This window comes from Nanorana parkeri, unplaced genomic scaffold (genome assembly GCF_000935625.1).
Source record: "Nanorana parkeri isolate BGI_ZX_2015 unplaced genomic scaffold, ASM93562v1 scaffold3938, whole genome shotgun sequence".
NCBI lineage: Eukaryota > Metazoa > Chordata > Amphibia > Anura > Dicroglossidae > Nanorana > Nanorana parkeri.
In genome coordinates this window covers 1-11,287 of record NW_017310205.1, presented here as the reverse complement: position 1 = coordinate 11,287, position 11,287 = coordinate 1, and the positions used below count along the sequence as shown (strand labels likewise).

The window sequence follows — 11,287 nt, the reverse complement described above, 5'->3', positions numbered from 1 at the left end:
GTCACGGCAGAGAGCCGTGACAGGATGGAGAGGTGAGAGAACGCAGGTATGTGTTCTCTCACCTCCCGATATACTGAGCCGACCTGTGACAGTCTCATTGTCACAGGTCGGATAGAACTATGAGGTGAGTGAAAGGCCCCTCCCCCCTCATAGTTCTCCTTTAAGGTTCCTTCCTTGTGAGCTGATGACAGTAAAGCTGTCAGGTGAATGGTACAATATCCTTTTGGTTTAACAACTATCCGTTCAACGTCTATTAAAGGTCCCCTTACCACATGGTTGCTGGTAAATTAAAGAGAAATAAGTATGTATGGCGCGTGGCCGGATCTTTACAGAGTCTGAAGTGGAAATCGGCAATGAGATGAATAATCCGCCATTGCAATGGTCCCGTGTGACAAGAGCCGACACCGGGAACACTGAATGGGAGTGGCTTAGTATATGGGAGTGGCTTAGTATATGGGAGTGGCTTAGTATATGGGAGTGGCTTAGTATATGCTCTGCATTACATGATACAATACCTAAAACAATCCTTCACAAAGTGAACGCAAAGTCCCCGGACAGCTGGAGACCGATTGGTGAGCGGCACGCGATCCTCATGCAGTCTCATGCTAGACCGACGGAGAGTGGCACTTGTCCTTTCACCTACCTGCATTGAACTGCTTACTCTTGCGCGGAGAGCGCGGCTGGCGCTGGTACGGGTCATTTGTGCCGTAGAGATCCACCGTCCCCATGCTGAGCAAGATGGCTTTCTGAATGTAATCTACAACAGCCAATCCGTTACAGTTCCCGAAGGAGAGTCTGAAAGAAGCGCAAGTCACGGAGTCATAGAGAGCAGCCGAAAGGGCAATACACACACACACACAGACACACACACACACACACACAGACACACACTCACACACAGAGACACACAGACACACACTCACACACACACACACACAGACACATACACACAGACACATACACACACACACAGACACACACACACTCACACAGACACACTCACACAGAGACACACACACAGACACATACACACACAGACACATACACACACATAGACACACACACAGACACACATATACACAGACACACAGATACACACAGACACACACACAGATACACACACACATAGACAAACACACACACACAGATACAAGCACACATACACAGAGACACACACACAGATACACACACACAGACACGCATACACAGAGACACACACACACAGACACGCATACACAGAGACACACACACAGATACACACACACAGACACGCATACACAGAGACACACACAGACAGATACACAGACACACACAGATATACACAGACACACACAGATATACACAGACACACACACAGACACACATATACACAGACAGACAGACAGACACACAGATACACACAGACATACAGACACACACACAGATACACACAGACACACACACAGATACACACACACAGATACACACACACAGATACACACACAGACAGATACACACAGACACACACACAGACACACACACATACACAGAGACACACACACAGACACGCATACACAGAGACACACACAGACAGATACACAGACACACACAGAGACACACACACAGATATACACAGACACACACACACACAGATACACACAGACACACACACACACACATACACAGACACACACACACAATCATTTTATAGTTTATATTACAACAGTAATAATGGGAGGTTGGGGGAAGGGGGTAAATAAGGACCCGTCCTCCCTGTCGGTACTCACAGGCCATAGGCGGAGCTCACAGCCAGACTGGTGATCTGTTGCGGAGGCTCTCCATCCACCCACACAATCTGGACTACCAGATCCGCCTGGTACCCCGGGGGCATCCTCACGGGCCGGCTTTTCACACTGCGGAAGAGAAATAAAAGGAGGAAACGATCACCACTCATGTTATGTCACATTTACATAATAGCCACAAGGTCTTTAGGCGCCACAGCAGTCACCCGGGGTTGTGGATCTACATGTGTGAATATACTACGGTAACCTCCAGTGTCAATTTTAACAGCAAATGTCAATGTAGTCTTAGTTTTAGTCGTATTTCAGTCATCTGAATGTATATCACAGAAATCACTGCGCTGGGAATGCGTGCCTAACTACCTGATTGGACCAGCCGCAAACAATGTGTATAGGTGAACAAATGTAAAGCAAATATGTTGCGCTCGGTCTATGTGTACCAACTGCACACTAAAGTGTTAATAAACAAATCTGTGTAAAATTACAACAATCCGTGTGAAAAAATTGATGCAAGTGGATTATTTACATATGACTAGAAGGTTCAACACACAAACATAATAAGAATAATAAAAATCAACACTGGAACCTTCAGAATTAGTGCCAGTGATCAACCTCATTGGTTCGGCATGTATATTTTAAACACGTGAACCTCTGGCCAGCGGTGTAGTAAAACAACACAGAAAACTAAAATTTAAATCGTGATATTAATTCAAGCTGTGAACAAACTTTGAAAAGGAAGGAGGGGCTCTGTGGTGGCCCTCCAATACTCAAAAAAAAACAAAAAAAAAAAAAACGTGCAAATAAATCAAAACTCTAAAATAATAACAGCAAAGAAACTGACATTTCAAGGGGCATGTATCATTACATGCATAACCAACGAACAGCACTTTAAGAAAGGGCAACTTCCTTCTCTCAGTGACACTTGATCAATCTGTCCGGCAGTCCTCCAAACATTCAATGACAATTCCCCAAGAGGGGCTCCTTGTTAAAGAGGTCTTTTAAAGTTCTGGTTTTCCAACCCCTTCTAATGTCTCCTTGTCAAGTACCGGCGTGGGTCTCTCCTTCGTTCAATGATGAGAAAGTCATTGAACGAAACATGTCAAAGGAAAACCTGCCTTCATCTCTCTTAGCTGAGCGGGGTCGCTGTGTGATTTCTGCTGTGCAAGGTGAGAGTCCTCCTCAGCCCTCTCCTAGCGCCGCAGTGTCAGTCCTCCCGCAACCACGCCGCCAGATGTCGCTGCAGCAGCCGCGTCATCCCTACATTTTACCGTTGGGGGGTCACCACAACTTGCCAAATGTTACCAAGGGGTCCCCGGCCCTAGAAAGGTCGAGAACCACTGCTCTAGAATTTCCAAACTCATTCTATGCTCCTGGAGTGCGCCTCTAATGACCTGTTAGGACTTACGATTGTCGCTGCGCATGGCTTACAAAAGGTCTTGTTCTCATTAGTAAAATGTAAAATGCATCCATGCGTCTGCTCGTCTCTTTCTCCCCGATGTTGACATGTCCGTACAGTTTTGTGCCGCAAGTGTTTACTAGCCGGTGTCCCTCTGGGTAGGCCAGTAAGGTTATTATTCGGTTGTGCGCGGCTCCCTACTACAGGAAGAGCTCGGGGGGCCGGAAGTCCAAATGCAACAGTCACTCCCAGAATTTTCGTTTTGTTTTCGTTCCATTTACTTCTCTATTACTTCTCTATTACTTCATTTTCGTCACTAAAAAACATGCAGATGACGGGGGGGGGGACCCGTCGTCGATGTGCTCACTGACGTCACTGGTTGCCAGGAGCAGCGGGATGCTGGCCAGAGCCTCCCAGGTTGCTAAGAGCTGGGCGGGGAGAGGAGAGCGGCCCTTACACATCTCTGGCTCTTAGCAACCTGGGGATGCTCTGGCGGGAAAGAGGGTGGCATGCACGGTGCATCAGAGCGGCATGGCCTGCCACCCCACCACGTGACCCGGTCAGAGAAGTGTGGCTCGTATTCGTGCTGCACATTTTCATGCGCATGTGCGCACACATACAAGACGCTCTAGTGGAAAAAATTGCTCGTACTTGTGAGCGTGCGTGCAAATGCGCGCACACTATGCTGCACGTGCACAAGCTTGAACAATGGCGCTAGATGGCCTATTTAAGGAGGAGCTTTGTTCCTTGCTGAGAGTTCTTCAGGTAGCGCTCTGCTTCCTGTGTCTCTGTTCCTGACCCGGCTTGTTCTTGAACTCTGCTGATTGCTGCCTGCACCTGACCTCGGCCTGATCTGGACCTTCCTTCCGTTTGCTGATTCCCCACTGCCTTGCCTGCACGTCACCGACCCGGCCTGCTCCTGACCGCGCCTCTGTTTGCTGATTTTGTACCTCGCTGCCCGCTTGATCGTGACCCCAGGCTTGTTCCTTACTTCGGCTCTTGCTCTGCACCGGTGCCAGCTTCACCCATTGCTGACGTCATATTGCAGGAAGTGACTGCCATCAACGTCCTCCAGACTGGTCCACCTGCATCTCCGGCTCCGGGTGTATCCGCTTCCATCAGGCACTCGCGCCCCCTCTTCCGTCCCATTACCGGGGGTGTTTGGACAAGTGAAGCAAGGGAGGCCTCCCTCGTCATCTCAGGCTCTCACCAGGTACGTGACAGATCCAAAGTGATGCCGCCTAAGGCAAGAGCCTCAGGCTGCCTCATTATACTGACAGCTCTGTACAGAACCCTGCTGGCCCCTCCCACCAGCATGATCCCCACAGAGACCCAGTGATGACATCACTGGGTTATAGAGACCCCCCCCCCTTGTGGGTTGAACTGGGTGTCCGGGGCCCATGGACGGCGTTGCGGGGGAGCCTGGCCCTACGGCTGTCCAATTTCAAAATTCAATACCGGCTCTGGAAAATCCAATGACAATGGTGCACATATCAGCCCCTCCCATTCAAGCTATCGGACCAATCCCTGCTGACCCTGTTTCAAGTCCTCATTTGCATGGCCAAGAGGACCTAAGTGAGGACTAGAGGGGACTTTACAATTGACCAATAGGAAGGTGGTGGTTTGGGGCGTTCAAACTGTTGTGTATAAAAGTGTGTTGTGTGTGCATTCAATAAAGGAGATTCCTGTTGGAACTTCCATACAGCCGGCCCGGTGTTTGTTCTGAGCGATCGCCACTGGATACGCACGGCGCAGAGCTGGAGTTCCAATCCCGGAGCTTCGGACGGCCGTAATATCAGGCGCTGCGGTCTGACATCTGAGGAGTGCCGGGAGAGTGGAACCGAGCGAGCAAAGGGGCCTCGTTACAAAGAGATGAACCTAAAAGAAGGACCAATGGGGGGCCTCCATCACCTCTGACAATACTCATTGCCTGGCCGTGTCCAGCTTCAGCACCGTCTCATTGTCAAGTCCTCATTTGCATGGCCAAGAGGACCTAAGTGAGGACTAGAGGGGACTTTACAATTGACCAATAGGAAGGTGGTGGTTTGGGGCGTTCAAACTGTTGTGTATAAAAGTGTGTTGTGTGTGCATTCAATAAAGGAGATTCCTGTTGGAACTTCCATACAGCCGGCCCGGTGTTTGTTCTGAGCGATCGCCACTGGATACGCACGGCGCAGAGCTGGAGTTCCAATCCCGGAGCATTGGACGGCCGAAAAATATCAGACGCTGCGGTCTGACATCTGAGGAGTGCCGGGAGAGTGGAACCGAGCGAGCAAAGGGGCTCGTTACAGACGGTTAGGGTGATACTTTGAGACAAGGTTGGAGATATAGACGGGGGCGGAGTTGTGGATGGCTTTGTAAGTGGCTGTTAGTATTTTGAATTTTAACCTTTGGGCTATTGGAAGCCAGTGGAGGGATCGGCAGAGGGGGGCGAGGGATGGAAGCCAGTGGAGGGATCGGCAGAGGGGGGCGAGGGATGGAAGCCAGTGGAGGGATCGGCAGAGGGGGGCGAGGGATGGAAGCCAGTGGAGGGATCGGCAGAGGGGGGCGAGGGATGGAAGCCAGTGGAGGGATCGGCAGAGGGGGGCGAGGGATGGAAGCCAGTGGAGGGATCGGCAGAGGGGGGCGAGGGATGGAAGCCAGTGGAGGGATCGGCAGAGGGGGGCGAGGGATGGAAGCCAGTGGAGGGATCGGCAGAGGGGGGCGAGGGATGGAAGCCAGTGGAGGGATCGGCAGAGGGGGGCGAGGGATGGAAGCCAGTGGAGGGATCGGCAGAGGGGGGCGAGGGATGGAAGCCAGTGGAGGGATCGGCAGAGGGGGGCGAGGGATGGAAGCCAGTGGAGGGATCGGCAGAGGGGGGCGAGGGATGGAAGCCAGTGGAGGGATCGGCAGAGGGGGGCGAGGGATGGAAGCCAGTGGAGGGATCGGCAGAGGGGGGCGAGGGATGGAAGCCAGTGGAGGGATCGGCAGAGGGGGGCGAGGGATGGAAGCCAGTGGAGGGATTGGCAGAGGGGGGCCAGGGGATGGAAGCCAGTGTAGGGATGGGCAGAGGGGGGAAGCCAGTGCAGGGATTGGCAGAAGGGGGTGGGGGATGGAAGGATTTTATGTCAGAGTGTCATTATCATGTTGATGAGGGGGGGGGGGATGGAAGGAACCAGGGAAGGCAAATTATAAGCAAATTAAACTTTAGCCTTAAAAACGCGCCATTGGCTTCCCTTGCCTCATTCAAAGAACAGTTTAATCGCGGTGTATTCTGGCGAATCAGAAAGCCCCCCACGTGCGGCAATATAAATTAGTTAGACTTTTCCGAATGAACTATTTATCATACGGATCATGGGAAGGGGCGGCGTCAATCTGCCGGAATCACACCACTTTTATTTTGTTCCTTCCGTGTCCGTAGCCGCCCCGGGAGTGCGATGCGACCGTAAATACGTCCGGCAGGCCTGATCCATCAGAAAAGAGCTTGTGCCCTTTCCTCAGCAGGAGAGCATCATTAACTCCGCTATGTTTTCCCTCGAATAGTCAGAGAGCGGGCAGACCTCTGCAGGAAAAGGCGAAACACAAAAAAATCCGCTCGCTAACCTAGAATTAGACAAAATGAGTTGTTGTTTCAACAAATTGCGGAACGCTGAAACGCAGTTAATTATGAACCCGCCAAGTCTTTTGTAAGCAGAGCGCTGCAAATAATACTGTAATTACTATTAAATTACAGCTTTCAAGGCTTTGCTCGCTGCCAGTGTGATGTGGTTATTAGGCTACTCTGCTGCTGCATGGCGGTACAGCGTGTGCACGCGCGCTCGGGTAATCACTGTGATACGAGCAAAGGAGATCTCCAGGCCTTACAGAAACCGGGGGGCCGCGGCGATTCCGCATCAACGCGCGCAATCAACGGCGGCAAAACCTCGCCGTCCTTAACTTTAACGTTACTGGCCAGGTGTGAAAGCGAATGGCCTGGAGTCCGGGGACGCAGAATAACACATTGGAATTGTAGGTGCGAATGGCTTGCCGTGTCGGCAGCAACAATTGGAGCCGAAACTAAAATGTATTACGAACATGTTCCAGTTGGACTTTTCCTTATTGAGTTACTCGGGTTCACCTAATGGAATGCCTCTTGGCTCAAACCGACCAGGTTATTTATTATATCACATTCAGATCACCTGTCGGGGACCAGAGCACCTCCAGGTGGCGCTGGACCCAGGTCCTGCAGTTCCTGCGCTCACCTGCAGCTGTCACCAAGCCGGCCAGGAGCTGCCAGGTACCAGACCACCATTGGGTGGTGCTAGAACCTGCAATTCCGGTGCTCACCTGCGGGTGTCTCCAGGCCTGCCAGGAGCTGTCAGGTACCAGACCACCACTGGGTGGTGCTAGAACCTGCAATTCCGGTGCTCACCTGCGGGTGTCTCCAGGCCTGCCAGGAGCTGTCAGGTACCAGACCACCACTGGGTGGTGCTGGAACCTGTGAGTCCACCTGCGGGTGTCTCCCAGCTGTCAGCGATTACTCACTACCTGGGAGGGTATTTAATCCCTCCCTGCAGACTGGATTGGAGTCCTGAGTAGTGATGGGCTCGGGCGTGTTCGCAGCTCCACGGGCCGAGCCCGCCAGGAAGCTGACAGCGCCAATCACAGGCATGGAGACATTTCCCGATCTCCGCAGCTGCGGACCGGGATAAGGTCTCAGTGCCTGTGATTGGAGCTGCGCCGCTGTCAGCTTCCTGGCGGGCTCGGCACGTGGAGCTGCGAACACGCCCGAGCCCATCACTAGTCCTGAGTCCTGTGACCTCCTTGTGCCTTGACCTTTTGTTCCTTAGCTCCCCTGGTGTCACTTGCCTGTTACTTTTTGCATGTGTTTAGATGTAGTTAGCCGCTATTACTTGTTTGTGGTTACTTGTGGGTGTTGGTGGGGTTATTTGTGTTATATTTTGGTGTGCATAATAAACCGTATCATTGGCAGTGTCTGGTGTGGTCATGCGTTTGGTCCTCCCGTGTGGGTGCCTGCATGCGGTGTGAAGACCCGCTCACGGTTACCCTGATATCACCTTCATATATCTCTGAATGAATCCTCTCCAAGACAAAGAAGAAAAATGTGGTGGGAAAGACTCAGGGGCGCCCCGAGGCAGGGTGACACCTTGCCGTGACGTCATCTTATTGACGCCTTCCGGCAGGCCATGCCGGCAGAGGGGGGTGTTCACCCGGCGGGATGAGGTATGCCAACGGGTCCCCTCCTCTCTCCTGACACTGTCAGGCTCTCGGTCTGTGACCGAGTGCCCGACCTTCCATAGGGGGTGACACTAAAATGATTGTCAGTCATTTTGGTGTCACCCCTCCAATGGTGGCAAACCCCCCCCCCCATGACGCCACTGGAAAGACTTGATGAGCAAAGCTCGGTAGACCAACAGTCTCCTTTTTCAGGAGTTAACAATATGGTGGTATACATAGGTTCACCAAAAGGGGCATGGACATTCAAGACGTGGGGGAGGGCTGCAGGGGACTTCATTATTGGCATCATCAGCGCCCCTTCCTTTGACATTTTCAGCACAAAGAAAAGACGACCATGCCGCAGTTATTAAATGGTATGTCCAGGCATGACCCATTTCACCTCTCGAACATGTCCCGGCATTATGTTTTCCTTTTAACATGTTCCTGTAGCACACACGAGAATATATTTATATATGAGGAAACAATAAATATGAGAAAATATCTATATATACATACATAGGTGCGGGTGTGCCTGCAGGAGTGGCAGTGATGGTGGAGGGCGGGCCCCCGGCCCAGTAATACCGTGTTTCCCCGAAAGTAAGACCTAGTGCTATCTTCAGGGGTTTCTGTAATATAAGACCTACCCCGAAAATAAGACCTAGTTCGGTGGTAGGTCTTATATTACAGAGATCCGCTAGGTCTTACTTTCGGGGTAGCTGTTGCAACCGTCTGATACCCAAAATCCACCACTGGCCCTGCCGGCGGCACCCGGGACACAAGCCGCCCCCCAGCTTCAGCACTGCCCAAACCACCCCCGTGCCTCCCCTTCCCCCACACTGAGCCACTATTACTTGGCTTCTCCCCACTTTTTCTATGTCCCGCAGCCCGCTCAGTCCGGGTCCTGACGAGATGCCCCGCCTCCTGCAGAGCCCGCGCCGTACTGAGAGCCGCGCATTCCTTGCGACAGCCGCTGCTCGAGTCAGTCCCGGAGCCTCCGTGCCGCTTCAATGACGGCCCAGCCCGCACGGCATCAGAGGGGCCCGGGACCACCAACATTTTCTCGCGGACCACCCAGTGGGCCACAGACCGCTGGTTGGCGACCGCTGCCCTACGCCACACTGAACCCAGGCAGTTCCCTCGCACGCCTAGGCAGTAACAGGTTAGTGACCGTGCAGCTCGCTGCTGCAGTTTGCATGCGATTCTGATCATGAACAGGTCCTCTTGCTGGAATGACTTTGCAGATAAATGTTATTGGAACAAATTGTTGTTTTCAGTCTCCTTGGGGACGTCTTGTTGTGCAATGTGGAGAGACAGTCAGTCTCCGCATTCTACAGCGAGGTATTAAAGAGTGGCGGTCCGGCTAATAACGGCGCTCCACAATAACCCGGGATGAAAGTCTCCGGTCATTAATGATGTTTTGTTTCTGCAAATCCTTAAACAAATGAGTTCAAGGAGAACTACGGGGTCGGGGCTTTTCCCCATAGTTCTCCTTGGGGGGGGCGTCCTCCCGTCACCCTAAGCTCAGTATATAGGGAGCTACAGCTCGCGGTATACTGAGACGCCGCAGTCCCCCCCCTCATAGTTCTCCTTTAACTTTATTGCTATCACATGGGGGATAAGAAACCCTCTATGTGATAGCCAATTCACATGACAGGTCCTCTTTATGGAGACATCGGGGGTCTCTAAGACCCCTAATGTCACCAGGGGACCCCCAGAGAAGCTGATGAAGCAGACATACTTCTCACCGGTGTTGTGTACCGGAGAGTGACAGCTGAATGCAGGAAGTGATGTAATACACATCACTTCCTGCATTGGGGGACCGGAGAAGAGATCAAAGGGAGATCGTGTACTGATCTCCCTTTTGATCTCCACTGACATCGTCGCCGTGCCGGTCCCAGCCGCACTGGGCACAGTGGGTCCCGGGACCGACAGCGACGAGGACAATGGTACGGTACGAGGGGGGGGCACAACCGCAGCTAGTACAAGCGATCGGCCAATCGCTTGAATGTAAACTCGCTCCTATAAGGCTCCTGTCCGGCCATGGACGGGAGGTGGTTGAAAACAAAAACCTTTTCACCGGGTGCAGAGATTGTCATTTTTCCTTGTTCACACCTGGGCAGCAATGGGTTAATGAGAGTGCGTTCGGCTGCCGCAGTTTGCGCGCATACATTTGGAATCACAGCGGTCCGTTCAATTTCTGAAACGGGTGCGACACGGACAAGAAGGCAAGAGAGACCCTCACCTCAGACACGGTACGCTGTCCTTCAGGGGCCCCTCGTTGGTCACGGCGTTGGCACTGCCAGCCAGCATCCTGCTCTTCATGGACAGAGGCTGGGGGGAGGGTTCCGAGAAAGGAAGGACGCTGTCAGGGTCAGGGGTCATGATTTCTTCGATCTCGCACTGCAATCGCACTTCCAGGGACTGGAAAAGAAGAGAAATAGAGGTGACATGCCGATCAGGAAAACGATGGTGACATGTAAACGCATTGCATCCAGCCATCGCTGATTATTATTATCATCATTCGGGATTTATATGGCGCCAACAGTGTGCGCAGCGCTGTACAATATAAGGAAGACATTACAATTACAATACAATTCAAGACAAGATGGTAAGGAGGGCCCCGCCCCTGAGGGATTACAATCTAAAAGGGGAGGGGCCAGTGATACATGAGGAGGGAGCTGTGTGGGGATGAATGGTTGAGCGGTTAGGTTGAGGTGGGATCGGCTCCCCTGAAGAGATGAGTCTTAAGGGATCGCCTAAAGGCAGTCAGAGTGGGAGATAGACGGACAGGTCGGGGTAGAGAGTTCCAGAGGATGGGAGAGACTCTAGAGAAGTCCCGGAGGCGAGCATGGGAGGAGATGACGAGGGAGCCTTAAAGCAGGAGGTCTTGGGAAGAGCAGTGGGGACGGTTAGGGTG

The 11,287-nt window shown here is 52.3% G+C and overlaps 1 protein-coding gene across 1 annotated transcript in view; it reads right to left on the bottom strand.

Annotated features, from left to right (window-relative positions):
- Nucleotides 1-10,791, bottom strand: part of LOC108803617 (syntaxin-binding protein 5-like) — a gene marked incomplete at both ends in the record, with an annotated part of 25,599 nt that extends 14,808 nt beyond the window's left edge. Inside the window, 3 exons of the mRNA XM_018575445.1 lie at nt 644-795; nt 1,767-1,892; nt 10,613-10,791. Of these exons, the coding sequence (XP_018430947.1) occupies nt 644-795; nt 1,767-1,892; nt 10,613-10,791 (457 nt within the window). The remainder of the gene's footprint in view (nt 1-643; nt 796-1,766; nt 1,893-10,612) is intronic.
- Nucleotides 10,792-11,287: the final 496 nt, after the last annotated feature.